The sequence below is a fragment of the Lathamus discolor genome, chromosome 1, assembly GCF_037157495.1.
Source record: "Lathamus discolor isolate bLatDis1 chromosome 1, bLatDis1.hap1, whole genome shotgun sequence".
Classification (NCBI taxonomy): Eukaryota; Metazoa; Chordata; class Aves; order Psittaciformes; family Psittacidae; genus Lathamus; species Lathamus discolor.
The window spans coordinates 19,757,607-19,783,844 of NC_088884.1; the positions used below are offsets into that span (position 1 = coordinate 19,757,607).

The 26,238-nt window shown below is 38.1% G+C and overlaps 1 protein-coding gene across 5 annotated transcripts in view; it reads left to right on the top strand.

The window, feature by feature from the left end:
* PTPRZ1 (protein tyrosine phosphatase receptor type Z1) overlaps positions 1 to 26,238 on the top strand; it is a 141,110-nt gene that overhangs the window by 81,465 nt on the left and 33,407 nt on the right. For 4 of the 5 annotated variants that reach the window (XM_065662203.1, XM_065662378.1, XM_065662287.1 and 1 more), the window contains exons 7-12: positions 2,276 to 2,433; positions 3,001 to 3,151; positions 10,066 to 10,250; positions 10,994 to 11,120; positions 17,738 to 17,781; positions 20,725 to 24,298. In XM_065662203.1, coding sequence (XP_065518275.1) covers positions 2,276 to 2,433; positions 3,001 to 3,151; positions 10,066 to 10,250; positions 10,994 to 11,120; positions 17,738 to 17,781; positions 20,725 to 24,298 — 4,239 coding nt within the window. The remainder of the gene's footprint in view (positions 1 to 2,275; positions 2,434 to 3,000; positions 3,152 to 10,065; positions 10,251 to 10,993; positions 11,121 to 17,737; positions 17,782 to 20,724; positions 24,299 to 26,238) is intronic. The other variant, XM_065662542.1, reaches the window with a different exon arrangement.

Below are 26,238 nucleotides of genomic sequence, written 5' to 3' on the forward strand. Positions count from 1 at the left end.
CCTCGTGGTTTCACATCAGAGCATGTGGGCTTCAGGATGGTGCATGAGGAGATCTGGGCTCTGTTTCTAAATCAGTTTCATAGCAGCTTCACAGAAGAATAAGCATGAATGAGCACTGCCGGGTATTTTCATACATCATGACCTTAAGTAAATGGCTAACTTTGTCTCAGTTTTTCTATATGCAGTGATGCTTGAGATTTTAAAGGCCCTTAATATAGGTAGGTTGAAAGCACAAAAAGTTATCAGCCCACTATTTTAAAAGCTTTCAAAACTATGGCACTAAAATCAAGTTTGATTTTCTCTAGAATAAAAACACCATTCTCAAATGTAAAAGGAAGCAACTTGCATAAATCACAAAGGCAGAGGACGGGGAAATACAAAGCAGTTAAGATTCATTATCTTTGTGTGCCATCTTGTATGAAATACAAAGGAGAATGAGTAATGCATCAAGGCAGACACTGTTCTACATCCTTGGAAGGAGCTGTAAAACTATCAGCAGCAAGATTCAAGATACAGCCACTACATGGCACTTCAACAATGAGCAGAATATAATTGTATTGAACAAAATGCAAATGAGCTCTGAAAATTCAGGTCATTGCTAAATCAAATTCTTCCTCCCGAAGAGAGGTGAATAGCACATGATCTGTCCTTGTCTGTGATGTGCATGCTCTGTTCTTCTTAGTCATATCTGTATTGTGCTTATTTGAATCCTAGTTGATGAGTTCTCAAGCTCTGCAGAGAAGCAGTACTGTTTCTCCTCATTCTTCGTAGGTGTTTGATTTTAGAATCTAGACTGTTAATCACATTAAAATCCAAATGGCAGGATTCTTACTGTAAATGAGAAGTTTTTTGTCCCCAAGATATCTATGTAAAATGTACTGGCCATTCATTTTACTGGAGGAAGAATGTGTTAACTAGACACATACCAGACAGCAATGAGGACTTCTTTCTGAAAATTGGTTACCAAGTTGACAGAAGAAATAGGATAGGCTTTGCTCAGCACTGCCAAATGTTCCCCTTTTGTGACACATGGATAAGGAAGAGCCAGCTCTTAAATCTTACTTCAGTGGAGCAGTCACTGTATAAAGAAAGGCATCACTGATTTGTAGTAAACTGTTAATGTAATTTGCTGCTCTCACCATATTTGTAAGGAATTATGAAGATAAAGATAGGCCGGAAATCTGTACAGGGCTCAAGGAGTAATATCTGTAAAACCACAAGTTAACACACAGTCTGAAAATTCATTAGGTATTCATAAGTGAATACTTCTCAAATACAGAGAAATTTAAAATCAGTAACTTTGCATTGAAATAAGGTGCATAAGGATCTATGTTATTTCAAGATACAAAAGCTAAGTATTATTTTGGATGCAGCAGACAGTAAGGCAGATAATTGTTACAAAATTGATAATTGTCACAGCCTGGAAAAAGGTGCCAGTTGGTACCATTTCTGCCAATTTCTGTTGCTGCACCCTACTGCTGTACCAGCATGAATTTAGGTTTCTGTGGATGGATTCCCAGCAATCCTCATGCATGCTCCCAGCTGCCAAGGTACCAGGTAAACTGCTGACCTGAAAGACGTGACACTGTTTTCACAGGGTGATAAACAGAATGGTCATACTCTCCTGGAGGAGCTCTTTGCATCCTTCTCTGCTTTGTGTTAGAGCTATTACAGTTTTTCACTGTATTTTTAAACCCCCTGATCCATAGAAATTCTGCTTCTGGGGTCAAGAGTAACACAATTCTCAGATCTAACATGACAACAATGATTTTCTGCAGAGGTTAAGATCTTGTGAGAAACTCAACAATTTGAACAAATTCAATGAGAGTTTGAAGCTGTGTCATGAGATCAAGAACAGAGATTTAACATATTTTTTTCTTTGACGTTCATATGCAAGAGAGCGACTTGGCATCTTTGACATTTAGGAGTAAACTTGAAGAAATTGTCATGAGCCAACATACTGATTACTGTACTTATTACTGGAGTAACTCGTCACAACTTCCCAAGTAAATAAAGTTGTTTTGGGATAATATTTGAACTACATAGAAAAGGCTCAGCAATTTATTTTTATGCTAGTCTCTCTGGGCATCAAATGTTGAATGGCCTCAAAATTAGCATGTTTCTATAATAGTAATTCTTTTTGAGAGTTTATTTATTAATTCTTAAATACGTTCATATATGTATATGAATATATTCTAAAATATATTCATTTTAATAAATTCATAAAATACCATTTCTGCAGTATTCTAACTATATTACTCTATTTTTTTTCCAGGAAAACAGGCTGCCTTAGAACCATTTATTTTGCTGAACCTCTTGCCGAATGCAACAGACAAATACTACACTTACAATGGGTCTTTGTCAACTCCTCCCTGCTTTGAAACGGTTGAATGGATTGTGTTTAAAGATACCATAAGTATTTCTGAAAACCAGGTAATCTGCTCAATGTATTCCAACCAAACAATAGTACATAATAAGAAAAGCAGTTGCTATGTATATGGTAAAAGCCCATGACATTCATTGCCACCCCAACAACCTAGATTTTCTTCTATCTGCTTGCAAATTTTTCATGCAGATATTAAATTAGGATGTTTATCTATTACTCCACTGTGTTATCTTTTCTCTTTTTTAGTTCAGGACTAGATTCTGAATCATTTCTCACCTTAGAAGGGAGTAAGAGCACACTTCCTAATTCTGCAGGCTGTCTGGACTTACATAGCCCTGATAAAGATGAGTGCAAAACACTCTTCCCATATTCCCCCAGCTAAATGGTGGTGCTGGGCAAAACATAGCTCCAACAGCAGAGTGATTGAGAAATACAGGTAAAGTAAGGCATTAGATATACTGCTGGTACAGAGGAACAAAAGTTCAGTGCTACCCAGAAGAGCTCAGCTGGGAGACTTTACCCACCATCTGTTTCCCCAGGGCTTTTCCCTGTTAACAGTATCCGGTTAGTTTGTTATGACTTCTGACTTCTGTTTTTTCCCTTGCCTCTTCTAGTTAGCTGTATTTTGTGAAGTCCTTACAATGCAGCAGTCTGGTTATGTTATGCTGATGGACTACCTGCAAAACAACTTTCGAGAACAGCAGTATAAATTCTTTGGGCAAGTGTTTTCATCTTACACTGGACAAGAAGAAATACATGAAGCAGGTATTTACTGAGCAGTCATTCCTCTCTACAGGTTGAAATTATCAGTAAAAAAAGTCAGCCTAGCATGAAGGTACTCATTTTAAATTGTGTAGAAAGTAGCTCACTGTATTATTACTCATAAATCTATCACTTCAGAGAAAAAAAGTAGCAATCATAAAACATGTCAGATTAAATGGAGTGGAAAATTAAATGCTTGTCTTGACCAAACGTTCAGTGAAGATCACGTCAGTTCCAACTTTCTTGCTCTGCGCTTTAAATGTTTCAGACTTAAACAAAGCTCTCTTTTCAGGGGCTGCAAGAGGATTTTGTTTTACAAAGCCATTTGGTTCTTTGTTGTGTAATGTTCCAGCGAAGGCTGAAGTGAGGTCACCGAACTAATTTCACGTAGTCTGCTGAGAAAGCGATAGATGGAAAGAATCCCAGAAGCCAGATTCTGTTTTCTGTTTTACCTAAAACCTCAGGGAGGTTTCTAAAGGTTATATGGCCAAAGCAATACATTCTATAATGGGAAACAAGATATAGCACTAAATATGGAAGTCAATGATTTCTATACTTACAAGCATAGAGGAATAAATAGTAAATGTCTATTTGTGGGGATTATGTTGCTACTCAGGTGGGGATACTTGTAGATTCCTAAACTCAGTTGCATTGTGCTTAATTAGACATAAACAAATGAGTGAAGCATGTGGTGTAGTTGTCTCCGGATGAGAAAGAAGTGTGGGCTCATTTTAATTCACCTTAGTTGGGTGGATATGTTTTTCCCCACTGGAATAATACAATGTAAAAGACTTGCATGCAAGCTAGCAGACATTCATCATTCAGAGCTGCTGGAGGACTTGGTCCACTGCACAAGTACATGATGCTGTTTTGCCGCACTGCTGCACAGGATAACTTTACTGCCTCATTTCTATAAGCAGTCCATGACATTTCTGTTTTGGCCTCAGCTTGTCATGAACCCCTCAGATGTGTGCTCAGGATGTGAATTGTTTTGCTTTGGTCAAAGCCAAGAAATAGCTGTTCTGGCAGGGTTTCTTTGTTCAGGTACTAAGTAGCACTTGAAATTTTGAAGTTTGGAAGAGTATGGAATTGAGCTGCAACAATCAAGCAAATTGCCACAATTAAATACATTTCTGTATCCAAATAGGCTTACAAAAGACATTGTTGATTTGGCCTGACTTAAAGAAAGATCCTGATTCCCCACGTCCTTCTGTTTAGTGACGTTCCCTGGGAGAGAGACCACTTATGTCAATGTGTCAGTAGGAAATGAATCTTCTCAGTCCTTAGTAACTAGGAGTCAATATACAGTGAAGAAATGTCATAGGCAGAACACCTTTGAAGACAGAGACTGGAACTTCTGCCACCTGCAATTCACTTGCCTCCCAGGTGTTTGCAATACAGCCATGACCTTGGCCTTGGCTCTTGTCACTGCAGTAGAAGGAAGCTACTTTCAGCTGTGCTATCCTAATCTAGATTTCTGTAGAGATTTGCAAGAAATAAAACTGGGTAATACTGTTTAAGACAGGTCCTTGCTTCCTTCTGTCCACTCTGTGTGCTGATACCTGAAGGAGTGTAGGTTAAAAAATCTGGTTTGGCCATAAAGAAGGCGGGACAGAAAGGATCATGAAAATTTCAAGTCTACCTGTACATATTTCACAATCTGCTGCTATTTGTGTGCACTATGTAAATGCAATAAGATCATATGCGCATATATAATATACATATTTATATACATACATGTATATATAAACACATGAATGCAATTATAGGATTTGTTTAGTATAGAACATTTGAGGAGCATTTATATTTTCACCTCTGTTTTAAGAAAAGATAAAATTCCTGGGAATCATTAAACTTAAATGTTGAGATATAAAAACTGTAGCATGAATGTCCAAGTCCTCAAGAATAAATAGGTTTATGCATTTCATGTTTAGTTTTCCAAAATTCTTGTAGTCAACAGAGAAAAAGCAATCTTTGAAATCCCTTTAGGCAATGCAAGAGGAATTACTGGAGTGGGTTATACTCGAGTAGATAACTAAAAAAACCCAGGGGCATTTCCATCATTTTAGTTTCACTGTCCTGCTGAGGAGGAAGACTGAGAAAGTGGCTACGTGGACACGTGGTGGCCAGCCAAGGTCAAACCCTCACACATACTTTGCTCCTACACCTCCATCATAAAGAGAGGCTGGGAATACTGACAAACTACTTTTTACCACACACTGGCAGGGAGCTGAAAAGCCCTTGAATGTCTTAATGCAAATGAAGTGTTTTCACAGCTTCCACAAGTGAAAATTGGATTTAAAAGATAAAAATCTCAAACCCATATTCAACTAAAAGTGGAAGAAAGCAACAAATGTGGAAAAAAATACCCTGAGTTATCCAGTGCTGCCTCAAAAGTACATGTAGTTTTATTCCGACTGTTTCAAACTGAGAGATGCGTAAATCCAGGCTTTTTTCTTTTTAAAAATATATATCTGAATAAGGAAAATTTGGGCAGCTTATAAAGGTCTTTTTGTCAAAAAAACAGTCCAGGCAGTTTTTGGACATTATTCCTCTAACGTACCCTGGTGCTACGTGATTATGCAATTCAGTTTAGATTAAGAGCTTCTAAATTACACGGGTAACATTTTATTCCACAGAAGAATAAGCAAATACAGGTGCATTATCATGATATGATACTCAAAACCAGCATCTCTGGTGAAAGCAGAGACCAGAATTCAAGCCCAGCAGGCCGTGTCTTCCTGTGAATAGTATTTTCCTTCTGGAGACTTGTAATCCAGATTAGTAACAGACTCAATCACTACCTTTCTTGCAGTCTCCTTGCCCAGACTTTCTAAAAGTCAGTATCAGAGCAGAAGTACTTAATTAGGTAAGTTGTTATGTGATGTCCTTGCTTTTCCCAGTCTCTAGGGAGGAAAAATGGAAAAAGGCAAGAGCAAAATACTTCTGTGTTACTGAGACTGGCAGGAAAAGAAAGGAAACAGCGCAGGTAGAATGACTGATGAAGAGGCATCCAGAAGAAGGGCAAGAGGCAAATGCCTGGGAAGGAACTGAGGTGAAAGAATATGCAGATGACTGTCATGTAGGAATGTTGTTGGTTACTGCTGAGATGAACAGGACCAAGCATCAAAGGAAAACAAAAAGGGAAGACACCTTTTTATAGGGGGGGGAGGGGGGGGAAATAGTTGGAAGAAGCATCTGGTAAAGAAAACAGGAAAACGGAAAGAAATAATACTGGAATCACCAATCTTTTACCTTTAAAAGCATTATAATACTGCTCACTTGGTCTGAATACACTCAGTTTTCACAACCAAATTCACTCACAGATGAAAGAGGGAGGAAAAAGGACAGTAGAGTTTGAAATAGAGAGAAGCTTTGTACTTATACTATGAAAAAGTGGAGAGTTATTTTAAACACCTTAAAAAAAGTAGCTGAAGAGCATTTAGATACATTGAAAAAAACATTAAATCAGAGTTTGTCATCTGCATTCATGCTCAGAATTGAGAATTGCTGGTCTAATGATTTCCTTTTGCCATCTGGTGGAAGTGGGGTGGAACGACAAGTTTTAGTAATGCAATGTACACAACTTGGTTTGGTTTTCTTTGGGGTTTTTTGTTTGTTTGTTTGTTTTTATAAATTTGCCCTTCCTGTATGTCAATTCAAAGAATTCCGTGTAATGAATAAAATGCTATGTTGGCTATATAGCACAGGAGATTCAAGGCAAGCTACAGAATTCAACACATAGACTAACACTGCTCCTACCAGTAGCTCACACACACACAAAAAAAAAAACCCACTGCTTATTTTCCATTGACCAGCTCAGACCAGCGCTGCTCAAACCTGCCCACCAGCGTGCAGGATGGAAGAAATCGGCTTTAGACTGAGAGAGGGCAGATTTAGTTTAGGTATTAGGAAGAATTTTCCTGTGAGGGTGGTGAGGACCTGGTACAGGTTGCCCAGAGAAGCTGTGGCAGCCCCATCCTGGCGGTGTTCAAGGCCAGGTTGGACAGGGCTTAGAGCAACCTGGTCTAATGGAAGGTGTCCCTGCCGATGGCGGTGGCGGAGGGGTTAGAAGTAGATGCTCTTTCAGGTCCCTTGCAAGACAAACCATTCTGTGATTCTGAGGTTCGTTTTCAGAATATTTTCTTGAGGGGTTTCAGTGCCCTCCTGTGTTCAAGTGGCAAATTGCAAAGTTAATAGAATTTTTTCTCCTTTCTTTCAAAATGCAGTCTTGTCAACCAAAAGTGTTGTAGTATCATGGTGTTTGCTTCCTTTAAAAGAACTCCAAAGATTCTACACTTGTTTTGTTAATTAGCTAGATAGGGTTTTTTGCTTTCTTTTCCTAGGTACTCAGATTTTGGTTTAAACAAATTCTGAGATTTGAAAAGTACATTTCTTCATTTATTCCAAATAGGGAATAATTAAGCAACTACTGGTGCAAAAGTCAAGCTAAAAGTTTTGTAATAAAAATATTTTCATCTAATCATTGTAATATGTACAATTTAATTAAATTGTTGAATGATTCAAAGTAAACTTCATGTACTTTGGTCAGTGATTTTGAGAAGTCTAATAGATTAAATAAAGCAGTAGAAATAAGGTAGTATATGAAGCAATAGACTGAATAGTATGCCTTTTCAGTACATATGAAAGGAAATTCTGTCCATAAGAAAGGAACTTTCCAAAAGCCAGGGCAGGCGTGGACAGCCCCTCTGACCATTTGTCGTGGTTTAAACCCAACCACAAACCTCTTTTACTCACTCCCTCCCTTCTTGCCCTCCCCCAACTTCTGGAGGGACGGAGAGGAGAATCAAAAAGAATACAACTCCCATGGCTTGAGATAAGAACAGCCCAGTAACTAAGGTATAACACAAATCACTACTGCTACCACCAGTAATAATGGTGCTAAAGGAAATAACAAGAGGAAAGAATACAACACCTCAATACCAGCCGACCAATAACTCACCCCACTCCCCCCAGCCAAGCACCGACCGATACCTCCTCCAACCCTGCAGTCCCTCTACCCCTTCCGGGTCACTCCAAGTTACATCCTGGGCATGATGTGCTGTGGTATGGAATACCTCTTCTGCTAGTTTGGGTCAGGTGTCCTGTCTCTGCTTCCTCCCGGCCTCCCCTCCTCCCTGGCAGAGCATGAGGCTCAGAAAGTCCTTGGCCAGACCAAACATTCGAGCAGCAACTGAAAACATCAGCGTTATCACCACTGTTCCAAGGCCAAAAGATCAAAACACAGCACTGTACTAGCTCCTAAGAAGGAGAAAAATGACTGCTGCTGCTCAACCCAGGACACCATTTCAACCAAAATTCAAAAACCATGCAGTCTCAAAGAGATAAAAAGAGGGATTTATGCCAGGGATCCCTGGCCCCCATTCTGAGACATCAGAACAAATTGAGTTGCACTACTGTCAAATTAGGAACCACTTTTGACAGTCATCTCCATTCTTCAGTGCTGGGTCTTAGGACACAGTTCCCCCACCAATAGAGACTACGATGAGACTAGGGGAGGGCGAACAGGGTCTCAGTCCAAACCCAAACAAGCTATGAATAATGCAGCTCTATATAATGTTGCTTTATTTTTTCATATATCACAACTTACTGGTCATTTTTCAATGAGCTTCAGCTAAATAATTACATTTTCTGCTAATGTATTTTTTCATACAGTTTAATCTACATTTGACCTTGCATGTTATTTTTGAACCACACACAGGTACTCGAGGGACTTAAAAAACAAATGTCAGTCTCAGTAAATTTCTAGCACACTGGTAATCAATATATCTGTATGTCTAGAAAAGTACTGAAACATGGATCTTGCTTGAATGTGTTGAAAAAGCCTGGCAGAGAGGAGAGTCTGAAATACATGCAAGAGCAGCTGCCTGACCAGGAGTGCAAGTTCCAGGCTCACAAAGGTGCATGAGCCAGGTCCAGGACTACAGCAGTCTGCTCAGACATTTTCAGCCTATGTCTAGATGGTGCCTTAATATAGTATAATATGAAATCACTACCTGCTAGCTTCATCATTTTTACTGAAGGAAGAATGCATTAACTAGACACATACCAGATAACAATGATAGCTTCTGTCTGACAGTTGGTTAATGTGTGGACAGGAGAAATAGAAGCATGAGCTTTGCTCAGCACTGCTAAATGTTCCCCTTTTATAACATATCTACTTCTCCTGTTTGCCTTTTTTTCTTCTTTTGGTACTATAAAAAGATTCAAACATCCTTGAGAGAAAATTGAAGTGTGATAGGTTTACCTTTAACCTTTAAAAACCTCTCTGACAGGACAAGAGGTAACAGCCTCAAGCTGCACCATGGGGAGGTTTAGACTGGATACTAGGAAAAAAATCTTCACTGGAAGGATGGTGAGGCATTGGAACAGGCTGCCCAGGGAAGTGGTGGAATCACCATCCCTGGAAGTGTTCAAAAACCGTGTAGATGAGGCCCTCAGTGATACAGTTTAGTGGTGAACTTAGCAGTCCTGGGATAAAGGTTGGACTTACCGTAAAGGTCTTTTCCAACCTAGTTGATTCTGTGATCTTATGACTCTATGATTGTGAAAGACCCATAAAGACATGGTAATGGAGAGTTTTCATCCCCAGGACATATATATGAATATGGTTTGTGGTTTACATTTTATTTATTGTGAACTATTCATACTTCACAAAATATGGCGGGGGGGGGAATGATGACCATGATGTAATCCTCAAATTAACTTGCTTTTTAAAATCTAGTGTTTAAATACTGGCTCTGTTTACAGTGCATGGCATCTTGGATATTTTAGTCAAAAACTAAAGATGAGGCACCTGAAAGACTTGCACTAATTTTCTCTGGAGGTGGCTTAAGGTCTCAGTAAAGTCACTTGTACAATTTTAAAAATAGCATATTCTTTCCTCTTTCTTCCAGTTTGCAGCTCAGAACCTGAAAATGTTCAATCTGATCCAAAGAATTATACCAGTCTTCTCATTACATGGGAAAGACCTCGGGTTGTGTATGACACCACTATTGAGAGATTTGCTGTCTTTTATCAACAGTTGGATGGAGAAGACCAGACTAAGCATGAGTTTCTGACAGATGGGTATCAGGACTTGGTAACTGTAAACTCTTCAAGTTTCGTACAAAGGGGTGATGGCAAAACACTCACTGTTAATTATCTTGAGGGATTAAACAGTAGCTGAGAGCTGAATCAGTGAAAAATCACTTCTTTGGCTGCAGCTCACTGAAGCTGTACTCCATTCTTCGGCTGTGAAGCTACAAAGACCAAGAAAAATAAGCAGCCTGTCTTGCCCAGAAGAGAGAAATCTTTTGCTGTTTGCTGTTCTGATTTGCTTTTACTGTCCCCAGAAGTTTATGATCATATTAATCTCAGAGCTCCTCAACCATAAACCCCTTAGTCAGTTAATAGTGATCTATGCTTTGTAGCTTACTGATGTGAAAGAATGATCTGCACAATCAATAAGATTCAGTACAATCATACAGCTATAAATATTAAGTTACTGATTTTACAGCTTCGTGGTGTTTTACTAATGTGATCTGTTCTTCTAACCCCCTTTAAAGACTCATAGCTTACTTGCCAGAGATAATGTTACCTAAGCTAGTGTTCAGCATTAAATACTCATATAGTTTGGTATCCTCCGTGTAAAAATTCACAAGATTTTTTTTTTTAAGTTGACTGAAAAACGCTTGTGACAGTAAAATGTAAAAAGCATACATTAAGAGTCCTGGAAGAAAGGAGCTGTATGGTTCATATAAAAATGTGTTGTGAAAAAATTAATATTTTCAAATATTTGAATCTTATTTGCAAGTAAATGATTAAAAATGTTTTTTCTTTTAGGGGGCTATTCTAAATAATCTGCTGCCCAATACAAGTTATGTTCTTCAGATAGTTGCTGTTTGCTCTAACGGTCTATATGGAAAATACAGTGACCAAGTCATTGTTGATATGCCTTTAGAGGACACAGGTAAGTGGTCTTTGGAGCTTGGTGATCATTTTTAGATGAAAATCTGTATTTGAAGAAGTAATTCGTTTGCAAACCAGTTAAACTTCACAACTACCAAAATATGCTAAAATGAAATTTCAAAATCGCTGCAGTTAACTTTCAGCATGTTCTTTGCTACTGATATTTTACCTGATGTAATTCTCCATTCCTTGTAAACATGACCTATGAAAGATTGCATGTTATTTTTTTTAATATTCTGAAAAACACTTACCTGATTTCAAATTCACAAGTGTATCTCAGTAATGTAATATAGGGAAATAAAGCCAAGTTTGGTATTATTTCCCTATAGTTCAAGCATCCTCTCAAAATTAATCCACACAGCCAAAATATTAAACAAACAAGCAATACAAACCCAGTATATGACTTAGAAGTCTGTATCAATATGACTTAGAAATCTGTATCAATTGATTTTGAAATTTGATTTCTTATGATTACTTGGAGTTTGATTTCAAAGGACTTGTGGTGATGGAATTCCCTTGCTTCTTAATGTTGCCTCACAAAAAATCGAAAGGCCTAACAACCAAATCTTACTGATTTCACGGCCAGATTTACTTCTTCTGCCTGCTGGTAAATATGAAATAATTTGCAACTCTAGCATGAAGCTTGATCTTGTTCTTAATAATTCCTTAAATTCTGTGGAAGTTTTAGCATAGACCCAGTTCTTATCAAAATGAGTGAGGGTTGTGTTATTAATGAAGAACCCTTTAATTAATCATAGGAAAAAATCAAAGACTTTCTGATCATACAAGTAACCATTTTTTACCCAAGGGCCTGAATTCTTGTTGCTCATTTGTGGATTCTGTAAGTTCAGTTTTACACTTCGTTAAGTCTGTTTAGCTAAAGCAAAGACCTTAGCAATGTTGTGATGTACTTGGGACAACAGGTCAGTTTTTAATTTCAAGGCAACTGTATTCCTTTGCAGTGAAAAAGACTATGATTCTCAACAATCTCTATCTCATGAATTATGAACTAATAATGGCAACAGGCTTACAACAGTGCATTTAGTCTGAACGAGGGAGGTGCAGTTTCAGGTATAAATTTTCAATAGGTGTCTAACTTGCCTTTCAAAAACAATGTATTAAGAAGAATGCATTTTGGAGTGTTAAACTAGTATCTGCCAGGATTTTCATATTTCTCTTCAGCTTTCTGAGAAGTCCATGACAAAGTTCTGACCTTCTGCCTGACATTTCACTTTTCTGTTTATCCTTTAGCTACCTCTTAGATACTATAGTCCTCCACTTCCTTTCCAGAATTTACTGGTTTTGTGTTTGAAGATTTTCTCGGATGAGAGTTTGTCTACGAACCACCACTACATAGATAGGTAGGCAGGTAGATAGATACATACATGCATACATACGTACATAATCTCTATACTTCCATCCATTTCTACATGGAATGACAAAGAAGCAGCATGATGTTGTCCTTATTAAGCAACAGTTCAACAAATCAAGTCAGTGCAATGCTGCCATCACAGCTTGAAAATCTCTGAAAACAGACATTGCAAACCAAAATCCAGTATAGATAATGTCCATAGAATGAACCAACCCACTAGTACTGTTGCATCCCTCCTGTAAGGATGAGTTGCATACCACCGCACTTCCTGTGTGCCATGAGCTCCTTTGGAAGGAAAGGTGGATGCAGAGGTGGGGGGTAGAAGGGAGCACTGGGGCCGGGTAACTGCACAGTGAACCTGTCATGCAAGCAACTACTGATGGGGAGCAAACTTGGCAAGAGGATGATGAGGTGTTTGCTAGTCTGCGGCTGGCTAGTGGCATAGGTACAGCCACCGGTCATGGCATCCCCACTGAACTTCTGTTGAAGTCCGGCAAAGCAGTGGCTTTGCATTCATTTCAATAGAAGGAAGAGCATGGGCCTTGCTTCGGAAACACATGCTGGAAAAGTCATTTCACCTTCCAGCATATAAGCAGAAATTTCTCTGAGACGTGTACTCTCAGACAAGATAATTTGGTGCAGTAAATGTTATATTTAGCAGTTCTGAGTGAAGGTCTGATATTCTCATGCCTTTTTACCCAGACACTCTACTAATTTGTTCTTGTTAAAGAAATGAGAGAGTACAAGAATACCTAGGAGGCGTAACAGTGTAAAGATGTATCTGTGTAAATTATGAGCAGGCTAGCATAACTATGAGAATGGCATTTTTGTGTCTTCTGTCATTTAAACATTCAAACATGTCTCCGTAATGTTGCATTAATGCGTGCAAATATATTCTAATCATGAGGTTTCTTGGTTTTAAATAAAGCATTGTAAAGAAGAGACTTAAATAATCTGCTTATCAGAACTGTAGAAATACCTGTTTTTTTTTGTCGTTGATTTTTTATTTCAGGCACTCCTGAAACCTTGTAATAGATTGAGGTGTGTCTAATGCATTTCATTTAGTTTTCCAAAAGCTTCAAAACTGGGGAAGATTATTTCAGGTCAAATGAAGGGTTTCAAGGGTATTTTACAATAAGAAATAAAAAGAGGGAAAAGTTTTTAAGTAAAAATGAAATATCAAAATTAATATTTTGTGTTTCAGAAAACTGTTTCTTTGGGATATTTCTAATCTGAAATAGACATAAAGTTATAAAATGTACTTTGTGTTTGTTTATTTTCACAGTTCCATAGTGGTACATCTTAAAATGTAAGATAAGGAAAATTCAGGGAAAAATCCCTCCCATCTAATTAGCATTATTCCTATGGGTGTACATTGCTCTGTAAGTTTTATAGATGCTGTTGCAACCCTGAATATAATTTTAAAATATGAAAAAAAGCTTCCATTCATTTCTAATATTAATATTTGTTTGCATACTTACTTTTACTAATTATTTACCTCTGAATTAACTGCTGCAAATATTTCAAATATTTTCATATTTAATATCTTAATATTGCAAATAGTAAACAACAGAGATGCAAGAATGTAGATATCTAATGACAAACATCTGTTCAGAGCAACTTGCTAGTTACAATTATAACATCAAATTGGTTTTGTGATCTGCTTTATAGATCTTGAGACAAAAGGGGATTTCTTGGAGCTCCTGCTTATGAATTTATGAAAGAAAAGTTACCTTCACCATGAAGACATGAAATAAAATTGACTCACATAAAGCATAAACTAAAACTTTCATTTTCAAGAATTACTCTGAATAAGCCAGTTTAACTAAGATGAAATTCACTGCAGTCACCTCCAGACCCATTAATGTTCATGTTAAGAGCTAAAGTGAGGCATAAGTCATGGAAAAGCATTAGATGGGGTTTTTCCAGGAAGAATTATGACCTTGGAGTGTTTACTCTGAGGGAAGTTTGAGTATACTGTGCAGCACAAATCTGGTGTTCAGAAAACTGACAACCATTGTTTTAACTTTTTGCTTTTGAGATGCTTGCAAGAGAGAATGTTTCTCTTACCTTCTCCCCACCCTGTCTGAGTGCAAGTAGTTAGTAAGGGCTCTGCAGGCTCTGGGTGATCCACAGACCAGGTTTAAAACCTCTCGTTCTCAGCAGTGCTTCATAAGAGGAAGGACCTCTTTCAGGCCATGCTCTTTGTGGAAGCCATGGGAGTTCTCATATGACATCTGGCAAATGCTCATAGTTGAGACCCCTACTTTGAGACCTCTTTTCTTTTTTCCTGAACTGTTCGGAGTGGCAGGCTTTTATCTTGCAAGATAGTGTGTGCGCACACTAAAATGCTTTCCAGTTAGTTTCCATTTAATAAATGTCACTGGATGTAGCTACACAACCTGCATTGAAAATAGTAGGAATCCTGTACATAGTGTTTTAGTCAGCTTTGATAAAAATTCAGTCTTTATTTGCCAATTTAATTTTTTTTTTTCTGGTAGAATTGTTTTTCGAATAACTGTCTAAATGTGTGCTTTGACTCTCTAGATAACATCTGTATAGCTCTAAAAGTTCTGTAGTAGTTTTTTGTGTAGTTAATACCAGTGTTACATGCTTTTGCTGACACAGGAAATGATAAATAAGAATATATCTCTCCTTTCATCTTCCTTTGTGTAGATTTTGGTTGTTTAACAAAAAAAACCCATGCTGGGATAAGGCTCTCAAATGCTGTCTCCTGCATGGCAGCTCATGCTGTCAGCAATGATTTGTGAGGGTCTAACTATGCAATTTCTTTGTAACTTGTCTTTGTGATTTTTGTCCTAAAAACCACTAAGCATATATTAAATGTTTCATTTAGGGGATGCTTTTTTCTAATTTTGTGTTGATAAATGTAGAAATCTGAAAACTAATTTCATCAGAAGAAACAGGCTTAACTTTTGTTCTTGCCATGCAGTTTATTACATAAAAGAGTACAGAAATGAAAACAGTTTGTGTTGTACACGTTGTTCTACAATTACAAATCTGATTGTTTTAAAAGAGTTTTCTAAAGATTTGCATTGAACATAAATGTAGGGAAATAGTTACCTTTTTTGTCTGCTCTGTCACTAAAATGGATTATGAAAAGACTTCTAAAAAACTTTCTAACTAATGATTTAATTATTTTCTTTTAAAATGTAAGCTATAGAATACTCAACATATGGTTCCATTAAAAATAAACAAGCTTGTTCATCAACCTACATCAATGGGTTGTTTTTTGGAGGGTGCGGTTCTTCTTGGCTGGGGGATGTTAGCAATTTGCATCATCTCCTGTCAAATCAAAACCACAGCAACAGGATTGACAGAACTTCTATAAGTGTGTGTCTCTAATGCTTTTGATAAATACATTTTCTGTGACCAACTAAATTTAAATAGGGTTTGTAAAATGCCTGAAGATTTAGTGCTGTTAATGTATATTTTATATATGGAGAAAACAGCAAGAAGCTGTAGTTTGCTGGTGTTATATGAGAGCACATACCCTACTTTATGTGTATATTTTATTTTTCTGATCAAGTCTGATTAAAGCTCAACTCAAGAATAGTGACCACAGAAAGAATGGATAGAATTCCTCTGTGTTAAAAATATTTTCAGAGAAGTCTATTGAGTACATAATACCCAGTATGGGTCTACAGTGAGAAGACTTTCAAACTAATCACTACAATATTTGATTTATATCATTGAGAAGCCAGGGAATATCATTATCTCTTCCACCCCTTCCTCCCCTCTGCTCCCCTTCCCACCCTGCCCCGGAGACTCCTAGGCTTCCAGGAGTCAGAGGTAAGATCATTTTTCTCTATCTTGTTAATGAAGAGCTAATTCAGTACTTGGTAATTTATAAATGCTTGTTACAAAAGAACAACTTATGAAGATTTTGTGAAGCAAAAACTTGTTTACATGCTATAAACTACAAATAAACATGTATGAACTTGTTAGTTTCATAAACTTTATCTAGTGTATGTTGCATATAACACGTCTCACCTTGTTTCGAAAAGTAGATACAGACAGACCAAAGGGAATACAAATTAAGTCATAGATCCACATCTGACTTGCAGAGATGAGAAGTGTAAAGATGACATCTTTGTACTAGTATACCAAGGAAACTTGATTTGGGAATTGTGGAGGAAATGCAGAGATGGAGCTCTCTGTGACGCTATTGTTAGAATTGCTTCCCAGGCTTAGGGACTGGCATTTTCACTTAGTGCAAATCAGCCCTAAGAATGCATGCTTGCACTGGTATACAAGCAGAGCACTAGAACATTGCTTAAGAGAAAGGCTTAGAAATATTTAGAAAGGGAATAGACCTTTCTATGTATCAAAGCACCAGTCAGATGAGTTAATGCTATGGAAGGGGTATTAGATTTCATCACTGGAGATCTATGCCAGTTCCTACCAGAGATTTATAGGTTTCTTGCAACCTTCTTTGAAGCCTCCCTTCCTGACCACCGTCAGAAGTAAAATATTGGATTTAGCTAAAAAGACAGACAGAAAGAAGGTGAGAGACTAACTCTAAACTCAGACGGATTTTTCACCTGGGCTGTAGGAGATTCATTTATTGATACTGTTTCAGCTGTTACTTATTTACGAAAAGTGAGGAGGCCTCAAAAGCCTTAGAGTAGTTCTTCACAGATCACCTCATACCTGTTTATTGGGGACTTCTTATGGGATGTGATACATGTGGGTTCATGTCCTTACATTAAATCAAGTGGAGGAGGAGTTTGAAACAGGCCTTACAGCGCTGGACTCTAGGAAGGGTGGGACTCTTTGGTCTTCCCTGACGGAGGCAAGCAGCCCCACCGCACATTGAACATGGTGTCATGGCTGTTGTGCTAGTACCTAAATCCAAGCCTGCGTGCACAGATTACCTTTTTTCCTCTCACCTGTATTTCTGCATTAAACTGTACTTTCTCATAGAAAACGTTTTCATAAGCTTGGTTCTCCCTGACCAGGATGTGGTTCCTCAGTGCAGATCCAACATGTGTTGCAGTATCAGACTAGAGCCAGGCAAAACTGTTGTGGCTGAACGTCTCCTATCTGGATGAACATTGCTACCCCTCAAGCTAGTCCTCAACACAATCTCCAAACACAATCCTATACAGCATCTTAGACTGGGTTTCAATAAATATATTAATTAATCAGTTGAGTCCTTGCAGAATTAATAATTCTGAGAATTTAAAATGTTGGATGATATGGTGTGTATTTTTGTTTTATAGAGGCTGACCTCATTCCTGAACTGAATGAAACTGAAGAATATGAGGTATAGCATTCATTTATATTTAAGAGAGTATTTCAAATGCATACATTTCAACTAAATTGAATTTATGCTCCATGAAAATTTACAAAACTGTGTCACCAACTGAATGTATTATCTGCATTCATATATACATATTCATATATGCATATACAGCCTTCTCTTTCAGCTATATTTCTCTCTAGATAAGTAGAGATACCTCTCTATTTAGTTTTGTGGTGCTGGAGATACATGGAGAAGTAAGTGATATCACAGGGTATGCTTAAATATTTTTTAAAATGGGGCATCGAGTTACTGTCACCTCTGAATGAAAATGAAAGACAAAACTGTTCATTTAGCAGAGTCAAAACTAGCACCCAGCATTACGCTTTCTAGTTTAATGAGAAATCTGGCTTACTTATGATTGCCCCATTGGATGGGGCTTTGAGCAGCCTGATCTAGTGAAAGGTTTACCTGCCTATGGCAGGGAGGTTGAGAATGGGTGACCTTTAAGGTCCCTTCCAACCCCAATTATTCTATGATGGACTAACCATGTAGTAAACTAAAGTAAGGGAAGAAGGCAGTTGTCCGGAAGAGTAATATTCACATGTGTCACCTATGAGTGTGCTATCAGGTGAATTTAGCAGTTGCTCCAGAATTCTTGGAGGTTCATTTACTTCTAAAATTCAAGTTAGACATTACAGTATAACTCTGTTTTATACAGTTTTGGATGTTTTTGTGATAACCTCTGCAGACTTCATATTTGGTAACTAGGTTTCTGGTGTCCCAGCAAGGAGAGAGGTGAAAATACCACAGTTATGTTTTTAACAATCTGTAATACTGATTTTATAACATGGACAGTTCCTTTGGTAAAACCTACATTTGTATCGAGTATTCCCTCTGAATTTTTATTCTATAGTTTCAGTCTATGACCACAATATTCCCACTGAGTGGCAAGTCCTTGTTAGTTAAATAGTCTGTGCTTACCTGGCTATCTATTTTTACCCTTCCTTGTATTTGTGAACACTGAGTAACCAATAATACAGCTATTTGTCTGGTGATGTAAGCTGTGTATCTAGATTGTTATGTTGCATCTGTCAGGACAGTAACTGAGTGCCAGGGAATGTCAACTGATATTTTCCTTGAACCAAGAAAGTTTACAAGTGCAGGAATTGCCCTACAGAAAGTAGATTTTCAGAAACAAGGGCCTGTCTAGTCCAGTCTGGGTTTGAAGACACACAGTCTAGTTGCTGCTGTCCTGACATTTTACATATTTAGCTCTCAGAAGTTTCAAGACACACAGTCTAGTTGCTGTTGTCCTGACATTTTACATATTTAGGTCTCAGAATGAAATCCAAACCTGAGAGTCATATCTGAGGTACCTTATATTATGTTAGTGCACAAGAGGTTCCTGGTGTGAAAAAAGGACAGCAGTGTGAAGCATAGCTCTAGCCTAGGGGTTAAAGATCTCACTCAGGTGGGACTGGCTAAAAGCTAACAACTCCTAGTAGCAAGTGCTCTAGTTAACAATTTATTCAGCAGTGCTTTATCTTGGGGATGTCTTTCAAAGGCTGTTGATTTTACATTCTCCTCTCTGCTGTGCCCTGTTCACTTCGGTACTGGAGTGAGAGATCTACTCGGTCTAAAATACAGTGGAAACTGAGGATTTCTTAGACCGATAACTGTCTCAGTCTCCTGTCTTCTGGGTTCTTTCTCTCAACATTATGCTTTTGCATAAGGACAGGTGGGTATTGCCACCACACCACCAAGCCAGATCTTCAAAAGGAGTTGCAACTGTGTTGTGCAAGAGGCTCTGTCCTGCTGGTGTCTCTTAGGGCTATGTGTGCTATCAAATCAAGTCCCTTCAGAAACTGAAGGTGCCCCTCAATCTAGTTTGCAGAGTGCTGCTTGAGCAGGTTTGGTTCTGGTGCAGGTCTAGATTGGAGCACAACAGAGAGCTGTGAGCACTGCTGTGTCTAAGTCAAAACAAAAATGCCTGCAGAGCAAGGTTCCATGTTGTGTTTTTTTACTTGGGCAGGGAAAGTTGGAGGGGGTAAAAAGGTCTGAACTTAGATCCTTAAGAATGGCTCAAGTCCTGATTGTATTTAGGCTTTTTTTTTTTTCCCCTTTGGGATCTGTCTTTAAAAATCAAAATTCGCAACACAGATTTTTCACAAAATATCATTATTCATGCTCACCAAACAAAGGATCATTACAGGGAGCAAGTGGTATCACTCACAACACTTGTGAAACTATTACAGTCATGGTGACCATCCTGAAATGTTCTCCAGAAACTCTGAAGATTCAGCAGATTTGAGGACAGGTCATCAATGCATTTTAAAAACTCCGTTACAGAATCACAGAATCCCAAGGGTTGGAAGGGACCTCAAAAGATCATCTAGTCCAACCCCCCCCCAAGAGCAGGGTAACCTACAGTACATCACACAGGAACTTGTCCAGGCGGGCCTTGAATATCTCCAGTGTAGGAGACTCCACAACCCCCCTGGGCAACCTGTTCCAGTGCTCTGTCACTATGACAGTTTAATCAAGAGCAGGATATTAATACAAATCTCTAAGAACTTCTGATAGCAAACCCATTTTTTCATTGGTGTGTGCTGCATATACAATTGTATTTTATTAGGAAAGAGATAGAGCTTTTTTTATAGAGTAGATAAACACTGTGAGTTGGTTTTGTCTCTCAGGGTAAAAGTAACACTATGTAAGAAATTGTTGTGGTACAGGATTTTTTTGTTTCTATTGCAAAGTAATATTTTCAGGAGAGGATACCTGTTCTTGCAGCTAAATATTTTGCTTTAAAACTAAGAGATCTTCTCTTGTTTTGCCTCTTGTTTTTATGGAGCCAGAAAAATTTTTTTTTTTTTTTTTTTTTTTTTTTTTTGCAGTTTGGGTTTTCATTTATGTACAGTGTCTATATTTTTAATTGTCTTCGGCTATGATATTTTTTCAAAGGATGAAGTCGAGAAAAAGGAAACAGAGGTGAATGAAGAAACTGCAGTGACTCCTAGCACTGACAGTACGGTAAACCAAATGAGGAAAGGTGTCCAGGTGACTACATCCAGCTACAGTCAAGGAAAAATGGGGACAAGACCCAGTGAAGTTAAAACAAATAGATACTTAACAAGAGAAGAAGAATTGCATGGTAAGGATGATGTTTTCAAAGCAGTTTATTACCCTACTTCTCCACCTCTTGGTGAAATTTCTGAAGAAGAGGAAGATCCTTTTTTGGAATCCAAAAGAGTTACTGGAATTCCTCCTCAACTCATTGACTCCACCAAAGGCATAGAAGAAGAATACATATATCTTTCTTCAGGCACTGAACCAACAAGAATAACCACTACTGGCCATAGTGAGGAAGATTTCTTATTGACTCCTTTTAAACCTAATCAGGAATCTGATGACTTTTGGAGTACAGTTGTTACCACTTCTTCAGTACAGCTGGTTACAGAGGAGAGCTCCCAAGAGCTTCCTTCAGGAAGCCCAGATATAAGCATGCATGATGTTCTTTCCCAAGGCTCCATTAAGTATGTTTCAGAAGGTGTAGCACCCTCAAGCTCTGATGAGTCTCCAAAGCATACTTCTTCCACTGATGGAAACATATGGTTTCATAATGCTACGGATCAGACAACTCAATCTGTTGATACATCGCATAGGAGGCAATTGTCTCAGACCATTTACACAGATGGTTATGTAGAGGGATTAAAGCCAGCTACAGTGCCCTATTCCAGCAGCCCAGTGGTTTCACAAGACACTTCACTTGCGGATTTAGAATTGCCACATTATTCTACCTTTGCTTTCTCCTCTGCTGAATTATCACCTCACTCTATCTCTTCAAGCTCTGGAGAATATGGTTCTGCTTCTGCTGCCAGTGAGGTACTCTCTCAGACAACTCAACCAGTCTATAATGGTGAGATACCTCTTCAACCTTCCTACAGTAGTGAAGTGTTTCCTCTAGTCACCCCTTTATTGTTTGACTCTCAGATGCTCGACACTACCCCTGCTACATCAGATAGTGATGTGACCTTGCATGCTACACCTGTATTTCCCAGTGTTGATGTGTCATTTGAACCCACCCTGTCTTCCTATGATGATGTACCTTTGCTCACATTTTCCTCTGCTTCCTCCAGTAGTAAAATGTTTCACCGTTTGTATACAGTTTCTCAAATGTTTCCACAAAGTGCTACTCCAGCTGTTGCAAGTGATAAGGTGTCCCTGCATGCTTCTTTGACGTTGGCAGAGGGTGATGCATTAATACAGCCAAGCGTTGCTCAATCTGCTGATGTGATGTCACATCAGACTACTCATGCTTCTTCAGAGACACTGGTATTTGATCATAATAGAACTCATATGTTTTCTCAAGTTGAACCATCCAGCAGTGATTTAAATATGCATGTACTATCTACAGTGTCTGAACTTCCTTATGCTTTGTCTAGTAATGTGGGCTCCCTCCAAAGCTTTACTGTTTCCTATGACTCTGCAGAATTTGTGCACGATTCTGTTGACGTATCCCGTCAAGATCCTTTATTTAGCAGCTATAACAATGTACTGGTGCATAAACCTTCTTCTGTAATATCACAAGCTGATACTTTGCTGCAGCCTACACGCTCTCTATCTAGTGATATGGATTGGTCTGAAGCATACTCTGGTAGTGAGTCCCTTTTGCCTGATACAGATACTTTGATGGTACTTAACGTTTCTTCCTCTGATTCTGTAGATGAAATTACGTATGAATCATCTGGGTTTAGTGATGTTAATAAGATACTTCAAAAAGGTGATGTTATAGATGGAGATGAGAGAGAACGGCACATTTCCTCTTCTTTAAGTGAAATGGCTTCCAATGCTGAAAGTAAAGTGATACCTGAACTTTTTATATCTGTTTCTAGTATTGATGTAATTAAGCAGAATACATCTCTGCAAGAAAGCCTACTTCCTGTTTCTAGCACAAAGGGAATCCTTCCAGTCTCTCTTGCTTTTCCCACTACTAAGATATTTGATCATGATATTAGTAAACTTACAGAAAGCCACCTTTCCGTTCAGCCTTTGCATGTTACAACTCCAGCCCTTGATGACACTTTGCTTAAACCTATGCTTAGTGCAAGCTCAGATCAAGCTCTCTCTGCCCCTGCTTATAGCAAAATGTTATCCTCGACTCAGCTGTACTTTCATGAGACCTCAGCTACATTAAATAACGAAGCATTACTGCAATCCTCCTTACAATCTTCTGTTGATGGCGCTCTGCTTAACACAGCTGCAGTTGTGCCTAGTGATCCAATATTGGCTGAAAGCTCCAGGGTTCATAAAGATAGTTCTACATTTGACCAAATATTGCATCAAATGGAACCAGGTTCTGCTACACCTGAAACCATGCTGCATTCTACGTCTGCACCTTCCGCTGATGATATGTTCTCCAACACTTTTAGTAAGCCCACAGCGTCACTTCAAGGTTTACCTGTTTTTCATGCAAGTAAGGAGTATGTTTCATCCAGTGTGCCTAACAGTGAAGATGTTCAGAAGGTTGTGCCTTCATTGTACAGTAGTGATGTTTCATTCCAGCTGACAAGTTTAGAAAATACAAATGCCTTCCCCCCACAAGCAGTGAATGCCGTAACAGCTCCCTTCCTAACAGGTGATACATTACCACATGTAGCTACTCCTGCAGACAGCTATATCTCTTCAAGTGTTTTTGAAAGAAGTGAGGCTGCCAGTGTCTCTTCAAGTTCTACACTTGGTTTTGATCCTGTCAGTATGCCTGCAGTTGTTTCTGATTCTGACATGTCCATTCATCACACTCTTCCTTTACCAAATATACGTATTTCTGTTACGGCTGTTCCTCCCAAAAGTGAGATCCCCGTAACCTTGAGTAAGTTGCTGGTTCCTTCCAGAGAATCCTCTGGTTTGTCTCCTAGTGTAATGTCCAGTACTGATTTGTGGCCTTCTGTAGTTGAGGATGACTACGATGAATATGACGATGGCTTCCCTGTAAGTAACTGTATTTCATGCACTTCCCATAGAGAAGCTCAGGATATGGTAGTTGAGGAACAAGATACAGAGGTAAATGATAACAAGGATCAGAGTAACCTAATTATAAGCTCACATTCTAAGAAACCTGAAGAAGAAGAGAAAATTTCAGCTGCTGCATCAGACAGTCAGATGAACCGTGCCATGGACAGACATAATTATACATCCATACCAACTTTGACAGCAAGCATGATATCTAAGAAGCACAACGACCCAACAGTTTTGAAGAACCACATTGAGACTGCTAGCGTCCCATTGCAAAACACGTCAGAGTCCAAGTCCTGGGCTGTTTTTACAAGTGATGAAGAAAGTGGTTCTGGCCAAGGTACTTCAGATAGCCTTAATGATAATGAAACTTCAACAGATTTCAGTTTTCCTGACCTTAATGAGAGAGACACTGAAGGGGCAGTTGAAGCAGGTAACTCAGAATTAACTCCTGGATCATCACAGTCATCAGCCTCATCTGTTACTAGTGATCACCCATCAGTATTCAACATCTCTGAGGCAGGTTAGTTATGGATAAGTCTAATGAATAGCATGGAAAGCTGTGAGGGGATACTTTTGTGCCATAGAGAATAAGAAGTTTATCTACATATAATAAAAGGAGAACATAACAGTGCCAGTGGGTGTGATTAAGGAAGCACTGGGGAACAGGGGGTGCATGCTGACCTGTCTGCCTTGTGAATGCTACTTCTGGCTGCTTAAAACTGCACCTGAAATATTCTTCAGTAAGAAGATTCATACTCTGCTTTTGGATAGATGTATACTGACAGCAGAAGTTGGGTGGTGCTCAACATGAAACCAGAATTTGTTTTAATGTTAACTGTTTCATTTTAGTTTTAAAGGTTTAAGAGGCACCTATGTTCTCTGTACAAAGACAAGTGCTGCTGTTATGGAAATATACCAGAGGAAACCATGCCTCTGAGTTTCTGTTTTTTAACTTACAGCAGCATGTTTTCTCCTTGTGTTTTGTTTTGTTTTCCAAGATGTGTTGGGCAAGGAAGAAGATGTTTCAGTTTGATTCTGATCCATCTTAACTCATAAAAACATCCATTTTCTTTCTTGCTCTGTATGCCACCTTCAGATTTCAGTTGAAATGCAGATTTTTTTGTGCCAGATTTGAGTATTTCCAAAATACTTGGAGCCAGATTCTCCTGTACCTATTTCTATTTAGTGCTGCTTTCCTATTTAGTTCTCTTAAAGTCAGAAATAGTATTTGTGATCTGTGATTCCAAGGATAAAGTCAGAAAGCAAAACTGAGCCTCACATGGATAAAAAGCTGATAAATATAAAACATTCTCGTGTATTGAAAAATGCGTTATGGAAAACACAAAGTATTCAGACATGTAATTTCCATTGTCCCTCGTTAGAGTACTGAGAATCCAAGAGTAAAGTCAGAAATTATCTATGATGTTTGAAAAAAAAAGTAAAACAAAACAAAGAACAAGGCTAAATTCCCATTTTAGAAAATTAACTGAACTTCAATTAGGTACTCTCAGCATCTGTAGAGGGCAGTATCATTCAACTAAACCCACTAAAGAATGGCATCCACAGAGCATGGGAAATTTTCGGCCCAGTCCTACAAATGCACAGTTAAATCACATGAGGTTGTATTACTCATGTACATCAGAGTTATATTTTCATATTAGAATACTAATATGAAAAAGTGGCAAATTTACACTCTGTGTAGCTGGGCCTAGTAAAATGTGAAAAATGGAAAGCAAAAATTAAAATCAAAAACATACTGAAATTAGTAGGAGTTCTAAGAAGGTAGGTGTTATAAAATTGAATCGATAAGTGAGTTAGTTCGGTAAGTAATTAGTTACCGCACTATGTGAAATACATATTTCTTTAAAAATCAACAAAAATAACGTCAATATTTCACAGCCTATGGTACTAATGTGAGTGAGTGTTACCATTAGAGATTTATAGTTTACATATGGGTGTCATTTTAATTGTTATCTACAGCAAAAAGGTTTATACGAGTAAAAAGGATTATACAAGACTGGAGTAGTAGTGCAACAGACTTAAGAGTTTTTCTTATAGGTGTTATTGAAAGACACTATACAGTATCATTTCATGTACATTATTTTTTCCAATAAATGATGCCAAATACTGTCTTTTAATAAACTGAAAATACAATGTGAGCATGTCTAACATGGTCTCCTGTAAATCAAAGACATCTTCATTTAATTCAATTATAAAGAAATTAAACAAAAAAAAAAAAAAAAAAAAGAAGAAAACCCAAAAAAACACTCTCAGCAGAGAACTTATTATACATTAGAGTGAATTAACCAGAAACTGATCAAATGTCTTTTTGTTGTGACCATTACGGAAAAATTGTCATTTAAACTTCTCTCAGTTTTTGTAGTTGCTGATGCATATTTATGTTGGTTCTTAACGAAGGCTTTCTCCATAAGACCTCTATGGCTACCTAAATCTTTCAAC